The following is a 27,237-nucleotide window of genomic DNA, read 5'->3' as shown; positions in this document are numbered from 1 at the left end:
AAGTCTATTATAACTTCAACGGACTTTTCCTTCTCGTCGAGCAGCAGAGCTGGAAATCAAACGACATTTGGTATTTGCATTCTGTGTTTGTCACCACCGGCTTCCGTTCCAGGGTATGCTTTGCCTTGATAAATTTGCAGAACTGCATCATTATGGGCAAAAATGGATTTGATGTTCACACTTCAAGTCACACCTTTTATTTGAGATCACAAACAACAACTGTAAATGTTTGCCTTTCTTACAAAAAAATGGATTAGCTTGGAAATAAAGATCTAAGTTTCCGTTCTCAGGCTAGATACAACCACATTAAAAGCAGTGCACAAACCACAACAAATCGATGACACTGTGCTCTCATGTCTCTAGGAAAACCTACAATCTTAGTACAAGAAAGCCCAGAGGTATCGAATATCCAAAGAGTCATTCATATGCAAAATTTGATAATTTAAAACAACGTTCTATGCTTTTGCAATTTGAGGCGTTTTGGCCACTACAGCGTTAACTTTCATCATCTTTGGCGTTGTTCGCGCGTGTGGTCGGTTCGGGGATTTCGGACCCAGAAAAACACCGTTTTTACACTATTATAAAACACTTTATTACGCGAACAGAAAAACGTTTATTCTAACGTGCAAACGGTCGGGTGTAGTCAACGGTTTATTTAAGACTATAATCTAAAATCCATTGTACATGGGAGGCTGGCCGGGAGAGATCAAGTAGAGCGAGGATTCCCTCTGCTCTCTGCTGGCTCTCATCAAAGATGGACCAGGGACGGTGTGAGAAAGACAAGGACAGTGTAACATTTATTCGTGTGGATCACATCTAGGGTGTAACAAAATTAAATTTGATCTCTCGCGCGATCATACCGGCCGCCTTGGAATCACACTGATTCAAATCATCTTCTCCGTGTCGCTATCACAACTACTACTCTAATTCCCACTGATAACCCACTGGTTTGTTTTTGTTTTGTTCCTTATCCGTTATCTTCGTCTCTTATCTACTTCTACTGTTTCTGCTATTACCCTAAATCAAGATTGGTCATTGTTCTCCTTATATACTAGCGATCGCGGCTGCGGCCGTCGATCGAAATCGAACAATAGCCAGATATTTTTCTTCTTCTGGACGGGCTGGATCGTGCACTTTGCTGCAGTCAAAATGCACCGATTTCGCGTAAAAATCTGCTGTTTCTGGACTGGACTGGACCTCGGGCGATCAATCAGGATGCCGCGCTGCTGCTGGGGACGCTGCTAGGTCGATAGGTGTCGCGGTTCTCTGCCAAATGTTGATTTTTGATGTTCTTTCCATGGCGTCAAACGACAGCAGGTCGACCTTGAACTTGGGCTGGAACTGGGATGTGCTGCTACCGTCTGCTGGTGTTGATTTGACATGCTTGCTCTGCTGTGCTCGATCGGTTTAATCGTCTGCTCGTTGCGGGGGTGGATGCTTCGATGTGCTGCGGTTGTTCTTCGACGGCGTGCCGCCGACGTCGGTTGTCGGTTCGTCTGTCTGCTTGCTTGCTGCTGTTAATCTGCGAGGATCTGCTGAACGCAAAGCCACCGTGCGTGGGTGGCGCCGTGCGTAATCTGCTGCTCTGCTGTCTGATGCTATCGGTGACGCCGACGTCGGCGTCGATGCGATGCGAGACTCCCTAATCAGATGAGAGGGTGCTTTTTAATCGGAAAAATTATATTCTAAAACGACTTGCCTGAACTGGGGGAGACCTCCGTGGCCTCCCCCGACGCCTCCTGGCGTCGCTGTTGACCCTCAGCGGTTACCGACACGATGGTTCTCCGGGTGTACGATGCTGCGATGACGGGGGTTGGCTCCATCGGGCTGCGATTGGGAACGAGCTGGCCAAGCTCGCTGCTGGTCGTCGCAGATGGGACCGGGAGGACGTCTCCTCCGCTGCTGTCATCGTGTGCGTGTGTGTACCTCGAAGAGTTCCAAACGTGGAATGGATTTAGCTGGGTTCAGAATTGGGAGCAGTCTTTGCGACTGAAATGGCGCTGAGCGCCGCTGTTTTCCGTAACCGTAATTATGCTGGGCCTTTGCCAGCTAGATCGCAAGCAAACATCTTCATGCAAACCACCACCGAAACAAAACAGGTTACCTCAGAGCATTTCGAAAGTTCCGATCTTTTTGACGGCCTCCGAGCGCAGAACGACCCGCAGGTCTGGGCGCAGACAGGGTGGCGACTCTGGAGGAAAAAGATTCGGTGAACTTTTTGAAATTCAAAACAACACATAACTTAACTGGTGTGCGGAGGCCTTTCGACCTCCGCCGTTGGAGGAGTCCTAGTTCTCCCCTTGCGCGGTAGAAAGGTTGTCACGGATCGGCAGAATGCAGATCTTAGAGATCGCACGCTGATAGCTGCCGTCCTTTGTACGCACCGTGACGACACGGATATTGCCGTCAGCTCCCGGGTGGATATCGGAAACGCGTCCGAGCTGCCACTTCAACGGCGGGAGATTCTCGTCCTTCAGCAGGACCATGGTTCCGACAGCAACGTTGTCCTTTTGCTTTGTCCACTTCGTGCGATTGTGCAGGTCCGACAGGTAGAGGTTGGACCACTTCTTCCAGAGCTGCTGCGTGTACCGCTGGACGGTTTGCCAGGCCGACAGTCTGTTCTCGGGAATGTGGTCGAGGTTTGGTTCTGGAATCGCAGTGAGTGGACGCTGGATCAAGAAGTGACCTGGGGTCAGTGCTTCAAAGTCTGCGGGGTCGTTGCTGAGCGGCGTGAGCGGTCGCGAGTTGAGGATCGCTTCGATCTGAACCAGCACAGTCTGGAACTCGTCGTACAGCAGGGTGTGCAGCCCGATCGTACGTTTGAACAGCAACTTGAAGCTCTTCACCGCGGACTCCCAGAGGCCGCCGAAGTTCGGCGAGCGAGCGGGAATGAACTTAAATTCGATGCTGTCGTTCGCTGTTTCGCGGATGATCTCCTCTTCGAACTGCTGACTTAGGAACAGCTTGGCGAGTTCGCTCAGCTCACGTCTTGCGCCGACGAAGTTCTTGGCGTTGTCGCACATGACCAGCTTCGGTTTGCCACGCCGGGCAGTGAACCGTTTGAGGGCCGCCAGAAATGCCTGCGTCGTTAGGTCTGCTGCTAGTTCTAGGTGAACGGCCTTGGTGACCAGGCAGACGAAGATGGCAACGAAGCACTTCACTGGGCGAGCTCGGCGCTGCGGGTACGCGACCTGAAAAGGTCCGCAGTAGTCAACTCCGACTCGTGCGAACGGTGTGCACGGAGTGACTCGTTCGGGCGGCAGATCCGCCATAAGCTGGTCCAGAACCTTCGGCTTGACACGGAAGCAATCGACACACTTGTGGATCACCTCGCGAACGAGGTTGCGGATGTTGATCGGCCAGAACCGCTCACGCACAGCAGAGATCAACAGTTGTTGTCCAGCGTGAAACATGGTCTCGTGATAGTGTGTGACGATAAGCTTCGTGAACGGATGACGATGGTCGAGAATGTACGGATGCTTCCGATTGTCCGAGACTGCGGCGTGCTGCAACCGGCCGCCGACGCACAGGATTCCATCGATGATTCTTGGGTTCAGCGCAGCGATGCGGGAGTTGTTTGGAATCGCGCGATCTCTGGACAAAGCATCGTACTCTTCCGGGAAGCATTCTCGTTGAGCGAGGCGCACCAGCTTCTTCAAAGCGACCTCGAGCTCTTCAGCCGTCAACGGACCAACTCTGCGACAGTGCTTGTTCGCCGCACGGCTGTTGAAACAGAAGCGGCAGATTACAGCGGTCGTCCGTATTGTCACGGTGTACGACGAATTCGCTGTGAACAGTCTGCAGGGCTCGGCGTCATGTGCAACTGCAGCGACAGCGTTGTGTTCCTCCAGTTCTTCGTGGTCGAAGTCTGCTGCGTTCGGCACTTGAGCGTGCGGCCAGTGCTGGTGGTCGAGACTCAGCCAATCAGGACCGTTGAACCAGAGCTTTGAGTACTGCAGCTGCATCGGTGTCATGCCGCGAGAAATGATGTCAGCTGGGTTCTCTATTCCGGGCACATGGTCCCAAGATCCGCTCTCCGTCAGGTGTTGAATCTCGGACACACGGTTGGCCACGAACTGGTTCCATCTGGACGGCAGTGACGCAAGCCAGCAGCGTACGATCATGGAATCCGTCCAGAAGAACGCTTTGCCTCGGAAGTTGATGGCGTTGGCCACCTTCTCGTACAGATGCGCCAGCAGCAGAGCGGACGCCAGCTCCAGGCGGGGAATCGACTGCTTACGCTTCTTCTTCTTCAGGTTCTCGAGCGGTGCGATGCGGGATTTGGAGGCCAGCAAGCGGACGGTGACGTCGCCGTTGGCCGAAACGGTTCGGATGTAGATGCACGCACCGTAAGCGTTGACTGAAGCGTCGCAGAACCCGTGAAGCTGCACATTCTGGTCATCTGCACCTGTGCCAATCCAGCGGGGTATCGACAGGCTGTCTAGACCGGCTAGATTTCTGCGGTATTCACGCCAGTACTCCTGCAGATCTTCTGGCAGAGCGGCGTCCCAGTCCAGTTCCATGCGCCACAGCTTCTGCACGAAGATTTTTGCTTGGACGACGACAGGACCGATCAGCCCGTACGGGTCGAAGATCATGGCCATGTCTGAGGCCACGACACGCTTCGTGATCACTGCAACGTCGTTCCACTTTGGCGATCTGAAACGGAAACAGTCCGTACTTGGCTCCCAGACGAGCCCGAGCGTCTTGACGGTTGCGTCAGACGTGTCCAGTTCTAGCAGAGTCCGTTCGTCGCGAAGATGTTCCGGGACGTCGAGCAGGATGTCTCGGGAGTTTGAATGCCACTTTCGCAACGAGAATCCGCCAGATTCCATCAGATCGACCATTTCGGCGACTAGCTCTTTTCCTTCTGCGACCGTGTGCGCACCTGCCAGCATGTCGTCAACGTAGAAGTCTCGTTTGAGGACCTTGGCAGCGGATGGGTGCGTCTTTTCTCCGATCTCACCGAGTTTTTGCAAGCACTTGGTCGCTAAATACGGCGCAGACGCCGTTCCGTACGTGACAGTTGTCAGCTCGTAGATTCGGATGGGTTCGTCAGCATTGTCTCTCCAAACGATTCTCTGCAGTCTCTGGTCGTCAGGCTGGACGCGAATCATACGGTACATCTTGGCGATGTCAGCGACGATGGCAACAGCGTGGAGTCGAAAGCGTAGCGCAATGTCCAGTAAATCGTCCTGCACAACTGGTCCCACCATGAGCGCATCGTTCAGAGCAACTCCGGTAGACGTGCGACACGAAGCATCAAACACCACGCGGAGCTTCGTAGTGGTGCTGTCCGGCCTCAAGACGCAGTGGTGTGGCAGGTAATACGCTAACTCTCCCCCGGCCGTGTCGCCGGCAACCCGTTTCATGTGTCCCATGGCTTCGTACTCGTGAATAAAATCACTGTACTGTTGTTTCAGGTCTGGATTCGCTGACAGCCGCTTCTCCAGTCCCAAGAAGCGTTTGATGGCTGTTGATCTGGACTCACCGAGACGCTGGACAGCGTACTTCTTCTTGGGCAGCGTCACAACAAATCTGCCAGTTTCGTCACGAACCGTCGTCTCCTCGAACAGCTGCTCGCACGTGGATTCTTCGATCGAGTGCGTGCTCTTGGTGCGGCACGTTTCCAGTTCCCAAAATCTGGTCAGCAGCTCGTCGATTGCCGCGACGGATACGAGAGACGTCGATTCTGGAACGCTGCCGGGAAGCCGGCCGGAAATGATCCAACCAAACACCGTGTTGTGCAGCGTGGGACCGTCTGCAGCTGGTTTCACCCGTTCGTCCGTCAGCAAGTCCATGTAGAACTCGGCACCGATAATGACGTCCACTGGACCGGTTTTGTGGAACTCCGGATCAGCCAGGAACATCCAGTCGGGCAGCTGAATTGTAGACGGGTCGATGTACGACGTCGGCAACGAGATGTTGAGCTTGGGCAGGACGTGGAACTGCATCTCCGACTCGTACGCTGAAATCTGATCGGAACGCGGACCGACATCTGCACACACGAGCTGAGTCGACACACAACGGGAAGTTCCGATCCCTTGGATCGGCAAATACGACGATTGTCGCTCGAATTTGAGTCTTCGCGAGAACTCTCTGGTCATCAGACAGTGCTGTGAGCACGAGTCAAGAAGCGCACGCGCTAGCAGCGTGTTTCCGAAGCGGTCTTTAATGCGGATGAGCGCGGTTGACAGGATGATGTTGTGTGTGGGCGTGACGGGTAGTGCAACGTAGTTTTGGCTAGTGGTTTGTGGCTGTGTGGCTTGAGAGTCTGTAGTCTGTAGGTTAGTCGGATTAGCAGGTGCATTGTTGGCTGGAGTGTGTGTTGTCTGATTCGTGTTCTGTGGTCTGGGTTGTTGTCGCTGTACTGAGGTCGTCGCGGTCGGTCTCGACTGCTGTTGTGGAACGGAGGATCTCATCTGATCGTTGTGCAGCATCGAGTGGTGTTTCTGGTGACAGTGGTGGCAAGTTCCTCCTTCGCACGTCCGCGGGTAATGTCCAGGCTTCAGGCAGTTTCTGCACAGCTTGTTCCTCGAAACAGCGTCGTTGCGCTCCGAGATCGTCATCTTCTGGAACTTGAAGCACCGGAACGGGGTGTGCCACGGGCCGCTGCAAAACTGACACTGGTTACTGCTCCGCACAGCAGTGTGACAGACCGCTGCCTTCGGAGGCCGCTGTTCCGACGGTTTCGTTTTCGCTCGTTTGATCGACTGAAGAACCGAACAGTGGCCGCGCAGGTACTCCAGTAGAGCCTTGTAGGTTGGGACTTCCTTGCTGTTGTGGTGGGTCTCCCAATTCCTAAGCGTGGCCGAGTCCAGCTTTGAGCACAGGACGTGCGCCATAACCGTACTCCAGTTGGCAGTATTTTCACCCATCTTGTCCAGCATCTGCAGATTTTTCTCAAACTCACCGAGCAGGTGGCTGAGACCGTCGTACGACTCCTTGGTCAGCGGTTCCAGATCCAGAATGACATCGAGGTGGGCTTTCACGATCAGCTTCTTGTTTCCGTACTCCTCCTCCAGCGCGTTCCACGCGACGGAGTAGTTTTCTTCCGACAGGTCGATGCCACTGATCTCCAGCAACGCAGGACCAGAAAGAGACGATTGGAGATAGGTGAACTTGTCCATCGATGTCAGCTTCGAGTTCCGGTGGATGAGACTTTTGAAGGTGTCACGGAAGGTCACCCACTCGCGCAGATTTCCGCTGAAGTTCGGCAGATGAATGTCAGGCAGCTTGACGCGCAACGGAAACGAGGTATCCGCATCACCAACACTTGGAGCTGTCTGTGCGAAGATCTTGACCGGCCGCTTCGCAATCAGCATCGCCTTGACCTTGCAGAATTTGTTGTCGAACTCCTGTACCACCTGTAGATTGGCCTCTTCACGATGTGACACGACCTCCTGCTTGACCTTCGGCTCCGCATCCGCGTACTTGGCCGCATCCTTTTCTTCCAGCAGCAACTCCAGCTTCGTCCGTAGGTTCGTAAACTCCAGGTACACGTCGTTCAGCATACCGAGTCGAACTTCCAGCTGGCACTCGTGTTCTTCCGCCTTGTAGTGCTCGACGAACTGATTCAACACCTCCAGTTTATTCAGCAGGATCTCCTGCTTCTTCCGCAAAGTCTGCAGATCGCCCATCGTGACTACTGATCGCCAACTGAATAACATTCACTTCACTTTCAGATTCACCAGAGACAGACGGATCGACTCGACGTTCCACGACGCGACCGCGCAAGACAGATTGCGAACTGTACGACCCAGTATTGACAGCAGCGACAGGGGAATCGACCAGGGAACTCCAGAGGACCAGACAGAACGACACAACACTCATGCAACCTGACCAGACTAATAAAAACTCTCGTGCAATTTTATTTTCAAAAGCCACTTTATTTCGATCCGCAAAAGAGCCAAATTAACCAAGCCACCGTACTACGTGCAAATACTCTCCTGTATCTCCGTCTTGATCCGCCAAATCCGTCCCGAAAGCTCCCAGCGCCAATCAATCACCGACTCCAACGATGACGTCAGCCAACCGGTTGAGATGGTGACGTCGCGACGCTTGCCAAAGCGCGCGCACACCGTGAGTCGCCGTGAGTTCCGCGATGGCGAAATCTTCTTCACCGCACTGCACTAGTCGCCGCCGCCTTTGTTCAACACGAACAATTCACTTTTGTATGCACAATTGTGCCACTGTTCAGCTCCGCTTTTTGGGTTTTTTTCCCGTGTTTTTTTGCACTTTTTTCACGGATTTTCCGTGCACTTTTTGTCCGTTTTCACGCGCAACACGCACCAAAACTGTCCAGGCGCGCTTCTGCACCGTACACTTTGCGCTGCTCTTCGCGAGCAGGCCAACACTTCGCGCACTGAACTGTCCGTTTCGCGAAGTGTCCCGAACCTGGCCAGACCGGATCCTTCGGATCCGGTTCGAAGGACCAAATGTTCGCGCGTGTGGTCGGTTCGGGGATTTCGGACCCAGAAAAACACCGTTTTTACACAATTATAAAACACTTTATTACGCGAACAGAAAAACGTTTATTCTAACGTGCAAACGGTCGGGTGTAGTCAACGGTTTATTTAAGACTATAATCTAAAATCCATTGTACATGGGAGGCTGGCCGGGAGAGATCAAGTAGAGCGAGGATTCCCTCTGCTCTCTGCTGGCTCTCATCAAAGATGGACCAGGGACGGTGTGAGAAAGACAAGGACAGTGTAACATTTATTCGTGTGGATCACATCTAGGGTGTAACAAAATTAAATTTGATCTCTCGCGCTATCAGGCGTATAGGCCAAACCTTTGCGTAAGTTGAGGTATTTATAGCAAAAAAGTGTTAGACACATTGAAGCTTCATAGCTTTAATTTTTTGGAAATGGCCCCAGCAAAAAAACAAACATCATCATATGAATTGCCTGGCTAAAAGTGCATCAAAAATTGAGAAAAAGCCGTTTTACGGGTTAGTTCCATTTATTCAAACGCAAAGCGCCAGCTCCTGTTATGTTCAATCAAGCTCATATATGGGATAGGCTCAGTACGCCTATCGGAACAAGCCTCCACCCAAAGTTAAAGAACGAGGGGATAGTCCTCACGAAAAGAAACGTGAGGAAAGTGCTATTTTGTGAGAGTATAGCCCTCTCGCGTGTTCATTCGTTCATTGGAACAGTTCATCCTATTGAGTTGCTTATATGTACAAATGACCGCCACTTAGTCACCGAACCATGGTGGCCCATACGGCAAAGGTACGGTTCAATATCCCGAAGGTCTTGGGTTCGAGTCTCGATATCGGTACTTTTTTTTGATAAGTGAACTTTTTCTGAAGATGAACCCATAAGTAAAGTACTCTCGGTTATTTCGGGATTTATCCTCTCAGTCCGCACACAGTACCATTTTACTACCGAATCGTGCTCTTTATCCTCTTGTATGCCGATGTCCAGTTCTGGGTGTCTGAATGCTCAAAGTAATTAGCTATTAAGAAATCGTTTTTGGTAACGTGAAGACTTCCATCATTGCCATAATTTTTCGTTCAAGGTAAACATTATGCGTCCCTATCCATATTTTGAAAAATGCTTGTACAAGTTGTTTAGAATAGTGCCCTACACATGCTGATACTTTTTGGTATCGATGATTCCATTCCTTGTAATGGATTTTTTTTTATCGAGATCAATTGTGTTTCAAAATTTATATAATTTTGTGGCACACAGCAAAAAATCCGATGGTAGAATCGCATGCAAAAGCATGCACATCACCTTCGTGAAAATAAACACTTAATATTGCACACTGCATGTAGAATTTTTGCAAACACAAAAAAAGTTTCAACCGACGGGATTCAAACCCAGCACAAACAGTTAGAACTGGCGCCTTAGCCCGCTCGGCCATCAGACCAATGATAAGTTGTAAGGATAAACGCATATATGAACTTGACATTTCGGTCAAGTGGGGCTACTGATGGGCTACATATTTTAGGGTGTGAAATCACATAACATTGCATGAAATAATGCTACAGTCGACTCTCTGGTTGTCAATATCCAAGGGACCGTCGAGGAAGAGAATCATCAGTTTACAGAACGATGCAAAATGAAGACTCGATTGAAATTTGTTTTTTCTTGCTGAACAGCTATAGGAAAGAATCATGGCAACGTCCAGCAAACAAAAACAAATAAATGTCAAACACTCTTCAAAGCTTCGTTTCTCAAAGAAAAATGTCTATGCAAGCCATGAGAAAGTAAAATTATTGACAACCGGAATAGATATTTAAAGCAAATAGAATTCAAGGGACCGTCGAGGAAAAGATCCTTTAAGTAAGAGAAAATATCGAGGAATAAAGACAATCGAAGTATGCAGTTTGAAGGGACTGAAGAATTCATCGGTACATGGAGCATTATTGATATCGAGAAGATCGACAGCCAGAGAGTCGACTGTATATTTATTTTACACCCAGGCCTTTTACACGCAGCTGGATTACTACTTTTTTAGCTGTGGCACAATCATTGACGTCCAAGTTGGCATTCAATGGATGCCAACTAGGACGCCAATGATTGTGCCATATAAATTTATATAAATTTTGAAACACAACTGATCTCGATAAAACATTTCTTAAGTAGCTTCAAGAAGGCAAAAAATCGTTTTTAAAAACCAACTTTCAAACTATTTCTCGTCACGCAACAACGTTCCACTGTCTGAGGGAAGTTTCTGCTTTGTAAAACCAGGATAATTAATGAGAACTATGCAAATAAGCTACAACGCAGCATGCTGCACCATTTTCCTATTATAATTAATAATAATTAAAGTGTAGTTGCAGTGTACTACTACCAAGAACGAAAGGTGATGTGGTGCATATTTTCACTTCATCACATTTTTTGCACCACGGGGTGTCCCATCCTTCACTAACCCTCACTCTGTCATCACCCTGAACTTTTTGCTCACCTTAATCCTTATCCACTGTGGTTACGGAGGGCAATAAAATTTCTCGCTTTTTCCTATCTTTCTCTTGCCATACCCGGAAGGACGTAACGAGCGCTTTTGTAAACGTGGAGTAATATGTTTCTAATTAGCGAACATGGGGAAAACGTTCGGGAAAACCAAAAATCACTACCCGGTCCGGAAAATGATGCTTTTTTCTGCACTGAGTTTCAGCGCCCAGTTTTCCGTGACCACAACTTTGCTGGATTGTGGTTTAAGCTGTTCGCATTTTTAATTTTTCCCATCGTTCTTCTTCACGCTCTAGGTGCTGATTCACTCCACTTGAAGTGAACAAGTTTTTTTTAACTGTTGCCCAAGGATTAAATCAGGGGTGACCAAAGTATGGCCCGCGGGCCAAACATGGCCCGCGAGGTGATATTTTGTGGCCTGCGGACCCATTTTGAATGATCATGTAAAATGGCCCGTCGACCACTTGTAAAGTGATTTTATAGTTTTCCAAAATGTAGGTTTATTTTAAACTTGTATATGCTAATCTTTTTATTTTTTGTTGATTAAAAAAAACTTATGATTTATCAATATTTTGATCCCCACATCCCCACAGGATACAAAAAATTTGTTCACAAAAAAAATTACAATTAAATTAATTTCACACGTTTCAATGTGAGTGAAAGTCAAAACTTTCATCAAACATTTTTGGAAATATTAAAAAAAACGTTCAAGTTTGACTTAGATAGAATTCTGTAATAGTTGCAAAATAGTAGTTTATGCAACAAGTTGCAAAAAGAGGATGTTTTTGCAAATCATTTAGGTGTTTCGCCTAAATTGCCTAAATCACCCAAGCTATTTTTGCACATTTTTTTCTAATTGTATGCTTTACAACTTTTCAGATTTTTAAAAACTCACCCTGCAAAGTTAGAAAAACAGGAAATTTCAAAATGTTTTTATTTTTGTTCTAAATGAATAAATGACCCTTCTGGATTATTTCAGATAAAAAAAGAACATTGAATTTCCTATAAAATGACGATGACGTAACAAAATTACTGACTTTTTAAAACTATTCTTGTATTTGTTATTTTTTTCGATGAAAAATATGTTTTTTTTTCGAAATTCGAAGTTTGCAAATCGAGCGTCCAATGTTACATAAAAATCCCTTGAACACCAAATTTCCAAGCTGTAATTTTAAGCTGCAAATGATTGTAAATACTTTTTTTTTATAATATTGAAAAATGAAAGAGATCGGGGAGCGGCCGTGGCTGACTGGTTACGGTGTTCGCTTTCTAAGCGAATGGCTCTGGGTTCGATGCCCATCTGCTCCCAACGAGAAAGTTTAGAACACAGAAATTTGAAATGATGAATATGAACGAAAAATAAAAGTCGCTCGAGGCGGGGTTCGACCAAAGAGTATTGAAAATAGAGCGACTCGGAACAAATTTCCTTTAAATTCATGGTTCCAGCCAAAGGTACAACCGTAACGCCTAGCTGAGGCGTTATGGTTGTCTGGTGTTATGAGATGGTGGCGTTACTCTATTTTTCCATCACAGCAATCTCGTCAAAATCTTTTATTTTCAAAACAAAACATCGTTGTCAAGCGGAAAATGTCAACCATCAACAGACATGAAACTTCAACCCAATTACGAGTCATCTCTGCGATACGGTTTTACGCAGTAGGCCTGGCCGCTTTAACGCTTGTGATGTTTCAATGCATTCTAATGCAATGTTGATAAATGACAAGAAGAGTGCTAGGCGTAATCTAACCTAAGGCACTCTCCAGGATCCCTTCGAAAGATTGGCTGCGCTAGGGTCTGATTAGATTAGATTAGATTAGAATTGAAATAAATGTCCTTTATGGATCAATGCAGATTCGAAAAGTAAATTAAATTTTTATCCTACAGTTCAACAGTTAACAGATGTGAAATAAGAACAGGAACCAAAATTTCCCCCTAGGACTATGTTTTATGAAAATCGGCCTTCTGTGTGAGGTGGAATAGAAACCCCAATGGAAATTATCATTGAAAATCCCTCGAAATTAGATTATATATTGACACTCACCAAGAACGCCAAAACGACAAAATCTTGAACTTTTCACTCACCTTGGCGATGTTCCACTAGCATTTAAGGATCCACTACACGCAAACAATTTTTCCGGAATTTGTCATTTTGTGTTGGTCTTGCAGAAATGTTTTGCAAAGTTAACAAGACCTAAGCTGATCTGATTGTTTCAATAGTTTCTTCAAAAAGCCAAAAACAAAACTTGCGAAAATAGCTTAAAAAGTTGAAGTAAAAAATGTTGGCGTGTGGTGGTTCCTTACGCTGAAATAATGATTTGCTCCTAAAATAAGCGACATGCTCCGAACTTCCCTGAAACATCCCATCAAGAAGCTCAATTCCACTTATTTGGATTCCGCATCTGATTTATCATAAAATGATCCCCCCTTGAAGTGATTTTCAACCCGTAAAAGAGCCGTCCAAACGGTACCTTCGCTTATTGTTTTAATTTGTTGCTCTTTGGAGAACGCAGGGTTATATGGGAGTTTTCGTTGCTCAAATCAAGAGTAATTGAAAGGATTAAAAGAGAGGAAAACTTTTGTAATATGATTATATGTTTACATGGTAATCATGTAGGAAAGGTTATCAAATTCATTATCTATTTTACCCAAATGACCCCACCCCAAAACATTTTCTGGAACAAACATTTGCCGTGCCGGTGGTCTGCCATCAGTCTTGTTGCTGTTGTGTGATTTTGCTGCCCGCGCGGTTGTGGTTCACAAAACAAAGACCTGCGAGTTCCCAGACAGTAGTCTCGGTGTCTACAAAGTTGGGGTCCTGCTTGTCGACCCTCTCCGGGCTGTGTTCTGATCCTTGACCGTAATTTTGTTCGCTGCAGCTCATGCATGGCGTGGCAAAGAAAATAGAGCTAAGGGGGATAGCGCTCACATTTTTATTTATGCTTTCCACAAAGTTGAGTGCGGAATATATGCTTGATGTTGGAGAGCTTTCATGTGGCTTTCGCTGAACGAGGTTTTAATAACCAACTAAAGGAAATTGGCAACTGGGTGTGAATAAGTAGGGCCACCGCAGAATTTACCGGGAAATATTACGGTTTCGTTTACGGTGTGCTAGGTATATGCGTTTTGATATGGCCTCTGATTACGACAGAACATCTGCATTGCAATTGGGTATGTTTGATGATATCACGATTTTTGTTAAATACTAAAATAATAAACTATACTAAACTAATTCAACTCCCTGGATTGATTCATAATTAGGGGATAGTGGGCAGATCCCTATTTGGTACCTTGTCAGCGTGTGGGATGAAACATAAAAGTTGTGTGGACTTGACTCAAACACACTTTAGAAAACAAAGAACACTGCACGTAAAAAAACAGATTAAGATACAAACATTTTTCTAAAATTTGCTGCAAAAATATCCAAGAGATTTGTTGTCTTTCTTTTGAAAAGTATTGAAAGTTATTATAATTTATTAAAAATATTTTTTATGGATTATTTTGCACTTGATATTAAATTAAACAAACACAAAAATTTAACAATTATCTGTTTATGCTTTTAGGAATATTCGATTCAATGAAACCGGCCTTAAGTTGAGTTGATCAGTTCAGTTTTTTGGACGTGGATTCTTTAAGCATTATTGAAGATGAGTAACTGCTGTTTGAACCAATGTTCAAATGTGTTTCAACATTAGTAACCAGCTTAGTTTTGGAATAAATAAGTTTGTCAATAATCTTCACACAAAACTTGTTACATTTTGAACAGAACAACAACTAGAGAGTCGACTGTTATTTTTATATTATATAACAAATCATCGAAGCTTCTTAGGCATGTTTTAAATTTCATAAAATGAAATTCTCTTGAATGAAGGTAAATCAGTTTAATTTGAGATTGCTTAAAAGATCATCATTTAAATTTCCAATTAAAAATCAACATCTAAATGAATGTCTCACTTTTGGAAACCTAATGAGCTTTCAAGTCCAAAACTTAAAAACAGACATCAGCTGTAAGCGAACTAACAAACTGCCCAAAGTCGCAGCAGTAGCTGCACAGGATGTCGAGTGTTTATCCATCAAGCCAAATTTATAGCGGAATTAATCATGGTAGATTTCTTGGAAAATTCTTTACAGTTTTTCTCTGCAGTTCCCGTTCTTCGCCTGCGCTGTTGTTCACACGAATTCGTAATAAAAGTTGCCTGATTTATGACGTTTTTACGAACTGGTTTGTTGGCTGCTATCTTCACTGTTCGTGTTTGTAAAGTTTGGAAAAAAATGCAATCAATTTACATTTTCGCGTTTTTTATCTGTTCTGAAAATTGCAGATCTCGATGAAAAGTGGTGCATTTTTTATGGTTGTTTGCTGAACAATTTTTAAGTGATGGCAAATCATTATATTATAAAAAGAACGGTGGAATTCGTTTTTTCAATCTCTCAGATGAATTGCTCTCGTAATTTATTCACCAGATTTGTTCGTGGGTAAAGTTGCTTATCATTTGGCACATTAGAAAGTAACTTTTGTTTTGCAACGTGAAAAGCATTGGCCTTGGTTCAGAATTATTAGCAGCCAGACAAATGACACTTAAACGAGTAAAAATGCCCTAGAAAGTTCTCCACTTAGCATGAGTCATACTGTAAGGAGAAATAAAAAAGTGAGATTACTTAGTGGATGCGCTTATTAATGCATTGAGTAATATTGTTGTCTTTTTGTTAATGAGCGATCTCATTTTTATTGTATAAAGGCTCAAGAGCCCCCCCTCCCCACCCCACCGAGCGACATCAACTTCAAAAAATATTTGCAACTGCCTTACTTGCCGAAAAAAAACATCATCAATATCTTAAACGGAAATCTTATTTGGTCATAAGTCTGATATCCTAATCGTTCTTGAAATCCCAACAAATCAATCGGATTACCGTCCTATTTTGAGGTCGTTTATCCGAGAAATCCGAGTATTGAAAATAATCGCACATTGAAGTTGTATCGCATTAACTGATGCTTCGGTGACTCGTGAATAAATTAAAAGACTAAACATTTTTAGCACACCCTCTCACAATCAATTTATTAGTATTGTAGTGGATCATGATATATCACTTCAAATTTGGTTACTAACTGCTTACGCCATATTGCTTTATATAAAAAAGATGTTTCCTCAAGAAAAGAATGTTGAGAATTTTTCATTACACACGATTGAGATCATGTAAAGACTGCATGCTTTCCAAAAATCTTTTGATTCTCTTCACTTTTTGCTTGCCAACGTGACACAAACAGGTGAGCCCAGCCTTACTGAAACAGTCAGGCATAGCTTTGGAATTGTTTGTAAAGTTCTTAATTGAATTTCCAAAGTGAAGATTTCTTCTTTATTTTTTTGGTGTGAGCTGTCGACAAAAGTTTTATGAGTGACAAAAAGAAGACAAAGCACGAGACAAAGTGTGTAAGATCTGATTCAACATCTACGTGTGATGTTGACGTAATTCAATTAGTTGTTCTTTCTGTGTTGGTTTGAGTTTTATTTACCGCAGCTGATTGGTTGCTTTTGACCTCAGTCGACCCCGTCTGCATATCTTTTTGTCGCCAAAAATAACATTTCTTGAAAGTACTTTTCAGTATCCACCTAAGCAGTTCCCAAAATAAAACTTCAATTGGGACCACTGGCTGGAGTACGAGTAGGCGAGGTTGCCGTGGTTGGCCCCGGTCTAACCTTAAAGGTTAGGTCGTTAGCTCAGTCCAGGTGTAGGAGTCGTCTCCCTGAGTCCTGTCCCAGTGGAGTCGCTTGTAGGCAGTTGGACTCCCAATCCAAAGGACGTCAGTTTGAATCCGGGAGGGGGGGGGGGAGAAGCTCAGGTGTAAAAAGAGGTTTGCGAGTAAGAATTGAGAACGCCAAGGCAATGCTGTGGAGTGAACAGTTTATTTTTATTTCATTATAGTTATAAATTTGGATTTACATATTGGATTTTTTTTACATTTCAAAAAATAAGTTCATTTGACTTTCCTGCAAAGTACCTATCCCACGGGAACCTCTAATTTACACTACCCTCAGTCTTTTTTGCCTGCTGTCCTTATCTGTGATCTTTTAATTAAAGCCTCAACAGAGCATAGTTTTTCGTCAGCCAGAATGTGTTGGCGTTGAGTGCAAATTGTTTGCTTTTCTCTTCCTCGTCCGATGTCGTCGGTCAGAACTTGGATTAAGGACAGTTCTTTTCTATTTCGGCCAAAGGCTCGTTAAACAACACAGATTGTAGCAGAATCTAGGTCTTTTGGGAGATAACAGAGAGCATAGTTTTGCTTTGATTATAAGTTGCATAAAGCTCGGGCTCTGCTGTACGGGCGTACTGTCATCAGGATTGAAGATCAGTGCAGGATTGCATGATCTGGGTTGGGTTTTAATCGAAATGAAACTGGTATTTGACCCTGCTCCACAATTTCGAGAAGCATCTCCTACAATTTATGCATCGTATAGTTAGAAGTTTTTGCATACACACACAGGTTAAGAATTTGGTCGTAATTCAAGCAAATTGTTTAATTCCCACTGCATAAACAAATAATGTAGCAAAACAGTAACAATTTATCAATCTCACCACTTTAAAAAAAAATAGATAATAGGAATTTAAATAAAAAAGCTTTTGGATGCTCCGAAACAAATCCTCTCACATACATTTCATTAAAGGCAGAACAGTTTGATTTAAAGACTTAAATTGTGTAAGAGTGCATTACATTGTAGATGCTATTGCGCTATTGCGTTTTTATTTTCCAGGTCACCAAAAAAGTGGTGCAAAATTTATTTCCATTCACTGAGGGGGTTGACTTTCCTAATCCAATTGAGTGGAAATGGCGGATTGTTTGAATTTATCAGCGTCGGAATTGGTAGAACTGTGACAAGATTGATTAACTGCGTTCGCTGAACAAATACTTCGCAGTATTTGGTGCGGGAAATTTATGGCCATGTGTTGATCATGCATCAGCTGATCAGTACAGCGAGCAGCAACTGAATAAACGTTCGTTATTTATTGCTTTTTGAGAAACTGAGTGGAAATTTGCATTTTTTGAAGAAAAAAGTCTTTTATGAGAATTTTGGCTCAGTTCTCAAACAACAAACAAGCTCCTGAATGACCTTGAACAGTACTTTTGTATCTATCTACTTTAAATGTAAGATTTCAGCATACATGATTTAAATGAACATTTGAATTTGAAAAGCAAATGTCCTCGAGCACATTATAATTTTAAAAAATCTTCACGTGCTTACATATTACAATGATACACTCATAATAGAAACAAATGGCTGTCGGCTTTGAAGCCAATAGTTTCCAACTAAAGAAGATTTGTTGAAATCCGCTTATGTCGACAAAACTTTATTGCACCCATGCAATACAGTTTCAGTTGATGCTGCAGGGAATTGCAGCTGAGCCTTTTAAACGGAAAATGTTTAAAATTGTACCCATTTAATGTATTAAGTAAGTGATTTCAGAAGTTGAGAAACTGAGCTTTTGAATTAAAGCCATTTCTGTAATCATCACAGATATACCCTGATAAAAAAAATAATCGCAATTGTTTCACAATGTCAACATGATTAATTTAAATTAACCCAGCCGACAAATTTCCCGAAGCATTCAAGCAATAAGAGAGGTGCTTTTCCAGTTACTCATAAAGCTTCAACAAGTTTGCATTGCACCCAAATGAAAAATATATCTCAAAATCTGCAACAGTGGATTTGCTGCAAAAAATGTCACATTTTATAACATTTTTTGCAGCAAGCCCGTAGATCATTTTTGCCCGCGTGTAAACATGTCAGCGATCTGCAGTTCTCACCAACACATATAAAGCTGGCCCGTCCCCGAACAATAATCCAAAGAGAAGAATATGTTGGTGCTCTTTCACTCTCTTTTCATCAAGCGTCCATGGCGCGATGGTAGCTTGTCGGATCAAGAACCAAGAAGTTGGTGGTTCAATCCTCGTTCTGTTAAGGGTTTTTTTTGTGAAATACAACCAAAAAGCCGTCGGTAATGTCGATAATTGTCGGTAACGGGCAAAAATGTCATACCCCTATATCGCAAAAAATGCATAAGGACAGTTTTCATGCAAATTCTGATATACTTTCATGCCGCCATGCATCAAAATCATGCGACCGCCGTTTGGGTGTGGCAGTTTATGTTCTCATTCTGATTATTTGTTCCAAAAATGGTTCGGTAAAGCTTTGGAATAGAAGTGGTACCACCAACATTGCGTTGATTCAAAAGAGAAATAAAATTTCCTTTCAAAACCACTGGCCATAAAGAGGAGGCCGCTGGATTTGTTTGCAATGGTTTTGATACAATTTAATTAAGTTCATGTTACGTAACACGATCAACCCTGATCTTCTTGTACACAAAGTTGTAGGAAATTGAATTTCCTACAAGAATCTCACACTTGGACAATTTAGGCCAAGACCTGCGTTTTGCTTCCTTATGCATTTTTGTGCCTCTATTTGTGTAAACTTATAGGGGTCATCTTTTGGACAGTATAAAAAAACATGAGAAGTGACGCACGAAACCGGCATTGCCACTGCCATCAAGAATTTAAGTCCCCAGACCAAAATCATTGTAAGTCGTACTTTTTGTGGGTCGTTTCGAATCGCGTGCAAAAGTGCAACACAATCACTAAATCACCGGCTTGCTCATATTTCCACAGGGTGTGGAGTCGGAAAAGTGTCCGAGTTTCACAAAAGCACTGGAAAACGGAGCCCCAATCTACACCCCGAACAAGGAAACGCTGGCCGATGGGTTGGCGGTGCCACAAGTTGGGTACAATGCATTTGCCACGACCGTGCCCCTGCTGGACAAGATGATAGTGGTCAAAGAGGAGTGGATTGCCCTGGCCATTCTGCGCCTGGTCGAGCTGGAGAAGTGTGTCGTCGAGGGTGCCGGAGCTTCCGGATTGGCCGCTATCCTGGCCGGTCACATGGACGAGTTCAAAGGCAAGAGGTAGCAATTATTCTAGTCGTTATCAAACTTTGCCAAGGTAATTAAACGATTTCCATTCCTTCGTAGAGTTGTGCTGTTGGTTTGCGGTGGAAACATTGACACGACGATTTTCGGTCGTTGCCTGGAACGAGGCCTGGCCGCGGAAGGGCGCCTCCAGAGGTAATATGCAAATGGTCTTTTGGTTCTCCGATTGCTGGTGATGTTCAACAACGGTTTTTGGTCGTTTTTCCAGATTCACAGTCCGTGTCAGCGATGGTCCCGGCGGGGTGTCAAAGTTGTGCAACCTGCTGGCTGGGCTTGGTGTTTCCATTAAAGATATAATGCACGATCGAGCTTTCATTCGGGACGTACACAGCGTTGAGGTGGGTGGCCCATTTTGGCCTAGGGAGAAAGGCAAAGTTTCATGTCGGTACAAGTGCAGCTAATGGGAAAATAGATGAATTTCGCCCTCGGGCTTGGAAACGTGACATCGCAAAACAACACCGCATTGTGCCACTGTCTGTGTTTGTTCATTTTTCATCCCATATTCAAATCAGGTCCCACCCGATCGAAACGGTCCCCAAGTTTGATAATTTGAGTCTTGTTCCATCCAACAACCCTTCCCTTTTCGGTTCTACTTGTAGGTCAAAGTTATCTGCGAAACACGTGACTGGCACCACACGAAGGAAATGAGGAACCTGCTGCAGGAAACGTACGAAAATGTGTGCTTTTTTATATGTAAAGTAAATCTTTCCCAGTTCCTGAGGGGAACACCCTTAAAGAGTATCGGGGCCGGCATTTACAAAGCGGATTCAGTGGCAGTTTCATTCTCAACTTAATGTTAACATGTTAAGGTTAATGTTAACCAAGCTGTCAAGCTTGATTCAGCTTGCTGAAAATATTTTTCCAATTAAATAAGAGCAAATTAATTTGTATTCATTTTATTAAATAATTGTGAGGTGCGTTTGGTCAGACTGGATTGGGCCTTGATTAAATTTGAAGAAGGGTCATTCTCTGTCAAATCACACATAATCGGAAAATTTATCCCGAATTTCCTCTGGTTTTCAATTAACTTTGTTCTTCTTTGAAGTTAGGGGTTCCATCAAACGATGTAAAAAGACCTAAATTGTTTAGTGTTGCTCAATTGAGTGTTGTCCAATAAAATTGAAGAATAATTTAAAAAAATAATGATCCAACTTGGGTAATGACCTCCGAATAACATTATCTACGGTCAAATGAAAACTGTCACGCGGCCGCTTTTTTGCTCAAATCCTCTCAGGTTATTACATTAGCCTTCATTATACATGCTTTTCATCCTTCATGCACTAATTGATTGAGAATCTGTGCCTTATTAAACAGCCCATCGGCAAAATACGGTGTGCTTTTGGGCATTAATGGATTACTGCTTCTCATGGTGAATCGAATCAACTTAATTGAATTCAATAGGCCAATCGCAATCCAATTTATTGATGGCGGTTGGTTTGCTCTTTTGTGGGTTGACCATTTTCTCCGGTTTTTACTGCTCAACTTGTACGGATCAGATCCAAAAAACCCGAAACCAAAAACACGCAAACCGACTAAAAGAACCCTCAAAGAGCTCATTTGCGCCATTATTGTCCACCATCAGCCATTTTGAGCGCGGTTGGATACCGGACACACGGTCCACCCGAAACCTGATATAGTCCCCAAAACTGAGCATCCTTTTGTCAATGGCAAAATTCACAACTTCGAGGCATACCATTAGCTGCGTGACGTTGACACATTGGATCAATTTCATTAATTATAATTATCGTTTAGTTATGGACCCACTTGTAATGGCCATCCGGTGTCGAAGCCGACGAAGGCTCTATTAATCATCCAGCTCATGCAAAGATGCCACGGGCTGGGAATTAGGTGATTCTTCGGAAGCTTGGCACAAAGGATTGACATAGTGTAGCTGTTTAACGCACACTACTTGGTTGTGGTCAATTAATCATTATCAACTCTCCTTTACAGTTTCACATATTGATACCTCTGTTCCCTCTTGTACTAAGCTTGCTGGTTTTCATATCTAGTAATCATAAGAGAGCACAAAGGCATCGATATGTTATTTGATCGTTTCCTAATCTAACGTTATGCGAAGTTTTGATGTTTCTCAATATTGTTTTGCGTTGTCTTAAATATTTCAGACTGACTGTCGTAAAACTTTTACGCGATTTTTGCTTCCAAGCCGTACTTAACTGAAAACATATCTTCTAGCAAGATACTGTTAATCGCCTGCAAACCATGGAAGAAAAGAGGCTAGCTGACCATAGGATACGGGTTTTATGTGTCTATCGGTGGTGCGTAAACTAGAAACAGATTTTATCGAATATAGGGGAACTATACCCTTTCTCAGCCTATTTCTATTATCGGCCTATCAGTACTTTGATCATGAATTACAGCTCTCATAAAGTGTTTTTGACGGTTCCAAAGCAATAAATAGTTCAAACAAAAGTGAGCAAGCAACTCTCCATTGTTGATACATCTGAAAATGTTGATTTTATAGCGGAAAACGGCAAAAGTGATGAGAATTGGTCGAACGGCTTAGAGTGATTAAAATGGGCATATTTCCCCTACTAGACGGCACTTTTTGCGTAAAATTATCTAGCGCATGGACACAATTCTGGCCAAGATGTCTAGATGGAACGAAAATTTGCTCCAACCCCGCTTCTTCTTCTTCTCGGTGTCTGCACCCACTCAGATAAAGTTTTTATTCCGTACTTAACTTCTACTCCAACCAAGGCAAAGCGTTCTGTACTTGAAGGCTATTGAGACATCTTCTTGCGGTTTTCCTACATCAAATGAAACTTTTAATCGGTCTTGAGCGTACTTGGGATTAGCAGCAGTTCTGTTAGAAATCAGGATTTTTGCTGCCATTTTCAAACTTTCCTTATCGTTTTTACTGACGGAATGATGTGAAGAACTTGTATTTTTAAACTTCATATTAAAACTACTAATTATTACTGGCATAATGTAACAAGAACTAGAGGAATTAATAAACCGATTTCTTGGACAAATTTAGGAGAGACCTGCGCCACCTTCCACAATCCTGAAGCGTTTTCCCATTAATATTTGTGTTTTCCCAAACAAACTTCAACGCTCGAAAGCAACCCTTAAACGTTAACCGATTTGGCAAAAAAGTATGCTTATTTTTGGCTAACAAAGAAGAAAAATCTGTTCCAAAAATCGTAAACACGATTTTGTGACCTGATTTTTCATCGTGGAGTGAGTTTCACCTAGGTTTTCCAAAATTTTAATTTTTTTTATAACGTTTTTTTTTATAATCCAGCGTGGCTAGGACAAGTCTCTTCAGTTTTAGTCATGTCACGTCATCAATCTTATCCAGCGTATCCAAAGGTCCTGCCAACGTTCCCTCATTTTCTTTTTTTTTCGTGAGTGTTGTTCCGGCGTCATAAATCCCTTCCGCTGCTGTTGTCACGCTTTTCCGGATGAAGCACTCACATGACTCTCTGGTTTGTCAAACGTTGGAAATTGCTGTTTTTCCATGATCATTTTTTCCTGCCATATACATCGTGTCAAAGGGCGTCAATGTGAAGCACCATCAAAACCTGCCAGAACTGGTAAAATGTTTCGCGGTTACTCTTTGGAGAGCTTGTCAAGATTCATAAGCCGATCGGGAAAAGTGTCGAGAGCAAGCCCACGTGTGGAGTGGGGGCCACGCATGGTTAAGTATACTTTTTTTTTTGCTGCAGAAAGTGAAACCTTGAAGCAATTAAAAAAAGAATATATTTCAAAACGTACCCCAACGTTTTTTTCAAAAGGGTCGTGCTTACTGCATAAAAATTTTCTCTGCCAAAAACTGAACAGTAATTTTCAACACATTAAACTCTCATTCAAAATCAACCTATCGATTCTAACGTGAATTCTACCTTGACAATATTTGCATAATCTGATGTAATTAAATTCGTCCCAAATGTTGTTGACACAATGAACGCTACTGATGGCTGTGATCAATCGATTGAATCAACACGTGAATTGGGTTGAGGTACACTTGATGACCATGTTCGATTGAAATCCCATCTATTCATCGCATAATTGGTGTTGGAAATTAGTCATTAGTCATCCAAATTATCCATTATTCGGACAGTGCATTATTGTTTCAATACAATGATGATTTATCAATGTGGCATAATTGAAATCACCGTTGTGGTGGAATCAAAATCAGTGACCTTCCGTAGCTTGTGGCATTTTACAAATGCCATCAGGTCACTGTGGAGCAACTCTCTACGAAATCGGCCGATTTCGACCATTTTTTTTTGTATTTTTTTAATTGACTCAAACTATGTGGGGGCCTTCCCTATGACCAAAGAAGCTATTTTGTGTCACTGGTTCACCCATACAAGTCTCCATACAATTTTGGCTGCTGTCCTTACAAAAATGGTACGTAAATATTCAAACAGCTGTAACTTTTTAGTGAATTTTCTGATCAATTTGGTGTCTTTTTTAATTGACTTTTTTTACACTAAACTCAATTTCCCAAAATACTTATTTTTTGATTTTCGAGATTTTTTGATATGTTTTAGAGGACAAAAATCCGCAACATTTGAGCCATAGAGAAACATGGTCAAAAAATTTGCCGCCAAGTTATGAATTTTTGAAAAAAAACAGTGATTTTTGGAAAAAATCGAAGTTTCATACAAAAACAAGTTTGACATTATTTTTTGATGCAAAATTGAATTTGCAATCGAAAAGTACTCTACAGATTTTTTGATAAAGGGCTCCGTTTTCAAGATATAGCCACCGAAAGTTTGATTTTAGCGAAATATTTGCAGTTTTTCAATTTTTCAAAATAGTGACCATAAGTGACCATTTCTAAATTTTGTTTTTTTTAGAAGTTCAGAAAATTTGCTATAAAATTGTCTAAGAGACATTGAAGATTGGACCTCGGGTTGCTGAGATAGAGCCGCTTTAAGAAAAAGAAACACAAAAATTGAAGTTTTCTTGATCTCACCAAAATAACCCACTATTTTCTAATGACGATATCTCAGCAACTAATGGTCCGATTATCAATGTCAATGCATGAACAATTCGTGAAATTTTCTGATCTTTTCGAAAAAAATATTTTGAAAATTTTTAAATTTAAAAAAAAATTTAAAAGGGCCAAACATAGAATATTACGCCCATTTAAAATGCTGGTCTTGATTAAAAAAATCAATTTTTTTTTTCGAAAAGATTGGAAAATTTTATGAATTTTTTATGTGTTAAAATTGAAAATCGGACCATTATTTGCTGAGATATGGTCATTATAAAATGATGTGTTGTTTTTGTTAGATTAAGAAAACTTCAATTTTCGTGTTTCTTTTTCTTAAAGCGGCTCTATCTCAGCAACACGAGGTCCAATCTTCAATGTCTCTTGGACAATTTTATAGTTAATTTTCTGAACTTATCAAAAAATATCTTTTTAGAAACGGTCACTCATGGTCACTATTTTTAAAAATTGAAAAACTGCAAATATTTCGCTAAAATCAAGCTTTCGGTGGCTATATCTTGAAAACGGAGCCCTTTATCAAAAAGTATGTAGGGGAAGGTGGGGCAAGACGACCATATGGGGCAAGAGGAACAATCGCTCGTACGGCCGTAATTTTTACAATTTTGATTATTTCCAGTATGAGGAATTGTTGCTAGCAATGCAATTAGCTGATTCTACTACCACATAACCGTCAAAACGACGTAAACGCCACGGGCAAGAGATTTAATGAAAAAAATTTCAAAACCTTTGTTTTCTTATAATATTTGGAAAGTACAAAATAAGGCTCATTTTATCAAAATGCTATTTTTCCTAGATCAATAGTGTCCCTACCAATGACTTGCACCTATTATAAAGTATGATTTAACTTTTGGCTATTTTTGTTGAGAGCTTTTAAAAAACCTTGTCCAGGTGGGGCAAGTGTGCCATATGGATTTTTATTATGGAAAAAATACGAATTGCTGCAACATCTTATTTTATTGGGAAATAAATACATAAAAGTACTTAAAAACTGATAAACAATTGATAAAAAAAAATCCGTACAAAATAAAGTGATATTATGAAAATTTCCTTTTTTTCATCTAAGTAATAATTTGTTTTTGTATACACGATCAATTTTTTAGTAAAATATTATTAATTAATCTAAAAATTAAAGAAACGTTTCAAATACATTCTAATCTGATGTACCTAAGTGATAACAGTTCAATTGTTAGCAAATTAACATGTTATTTCATGCATTGTTCCTATTGTCCCAACGGGTTGTTCGTCTTGCCCCACTAGTTGAGAAGAACGTACGGAAAATCATTTTTTTTTAAATCAATTTTTTACATTAAAAAACAGGATTTTTTAAAAACTTCTTCTATGAAAGTCTTAGTCGAGACCTGGAATAAGATGATTATAAAAAAATCCGACAGATTTTTAACGTTTTTGATGGGTTATAACGAGCATTTCAAAAAAAAAACAAAATGATTGTTTGAAACTGAATTCTTTAAATTTGATAGTGTTATCTGTAAAATAGTCCAAAAAATACCTCTAAAAATGGCTTTGACCACATTTACTGGTCGAAAATTGTGAATCGAAAAATAAAATGTTCGTCTCCGACCCCACGGCTACAGATCTGACTTATAAAAATTGTGGGTTTTACGAGCGGTTTTCCAGTGATGGAAGACACAAATTTTTAAAAGCGGATACAGACATCGCTCATGTATTTCAGAAAAAGAGCTCTCAAAAATCAGACATTGAGTTTCGGGTTTCGGGCCAAAATTCAATCGAAAGAGCGCAACTAAACCTTCAATTTAGTAATAGGATTTTTTCCTGGGACGAATCCTCGCCGTGCACGAATTTTTTAAGATTTCTGAAAAAAGCGTTTTTCCAAAAGCAAACCTTAAACCTTTCTTTTGTAAGAAAGGCAAAAATAATGTCAAACTAGTTTTTGCATGAAACTTCGATTTTTTTCCAAAAATCACTATTTTTTCAAAAATTCATAACTTGGCGGCAGATTTTTTGACCATGTTTCTCTATGGCTCAAAAGTTGCGGATTTTTGTCCGCTAAAACATATTAAAAAATCTCGAAAATAAAAAAAAAATGTTTTTTGGGAAGTTGAGTTTTTCTGAAAAAAAATTGATTAAAAAATCTGCAATTTTTTTTTCCGTGTACCTATTTTTTTCTCAAAGATCCTCAACAATACCTACAACTTTGCTGAAGACACCAAATTGATTTGAAAATTCACTCAAAAGTTACAGCTGTTTGAATATTTACGTACCATTTTTGTAAGGACAGCAGCCAAAATTGTATGGAGACTTGTATGGGTGAACCAGTGACACAAAATAGCTTATTTGGTCGTAGGGAAGGCCCCCCCAAAGTTTGAGCCAAAT

General features: G+C 42.3%; 2 protein-coding genes across 2 annotated transcripts; one reads left to right on the top strand and one right to left on the bottom strand.

Moving 5' to 3' along the window:
* Positions 1 to 2,288: 2,288 nt before the first annotated feature.
* Positions 2,289 to 7,640, bottom strand: LOC120425674 (uncharacterized). Its single transcript, XM_039590257.1, has one exon. It carries the CDS (start codon positions 7,638 to 7,640, stop codon positions 2,289 to 2,291), a length of 5,352 nt encoding a protein of 1,783 aa, XP_039446191.1.
* A 1,035-nt stretch (positions 7,641 to 8,675) lies between these two features.
* LOC120425675 (L-threonine ammonia-lyase-like) lies at positions 8,676 to 20,692 on the top strand. Its single transcript, XM_039590258.1, has 6 exons — positions 8,676 to 8,691; positions 19,432 to 19,493; positions 19,582 to 19,874; positions 19,941 to 20,033; positions 20,107 to 20,236; positions 20,498 to 20,692. The coding sequence occupies exons 1-6, from the start codon at positions 8,676 to 8,678 to the stop codon at positions 20,690 to 20,692; spliced, it is 789 nt and encodes a 262-aa protein (XP_039446192.1).
* Positions 20,693 to 27,237: the final 6,545 nt, after the last annotated feature.

The sequence above is a fragment of the Culex pipiens genome, chromosome 3 (genome assembly GCF_016801865.2).
Source record: "Culex pipiens pallens isolate TS chromosome 3, TS_CPP_V2, whole genome shotgun sequence".
Lineage (NCBI taxonomy): Eukaryota > Metazoa > Arthropoda > Insecta > Diptera > Culicidae > Culex > Culex pipiens.
The sequence above is the reverse complement of the archived record's forward strand: the minus strand, read 5'-3'. Positions and strand labels throughout refer to the sequence as shown.

Excerpts from the sequence above, each read along its gene's own strand:
- LOC120425675 (XM_039590258.1), top strand. Across the intron at positions 20,034-20,106 it reads GCGGAAGGGCGCCTCCAGAG|ATTCACAGTCCGTGTCAGCG; the intron begins GTAATATGCAAA and ends TCGTTTTTCCAG. Across the intron at positions 20,237-20,497 it reads GGGACGTACACAGCGTTGAG|GTCAAAGTTATCTGCGAAAC; the intron begins GTGGGTGGCCCA and ends TTCTACTTGTAG.
- LOC120425674 (XM_039590257.1), bottom strand. The coding sequence starts at position 7,640 with ATGGGCGATCTGCAGACTTTGCGGAAGAAGCAGGAGATCCTGCTGAAT.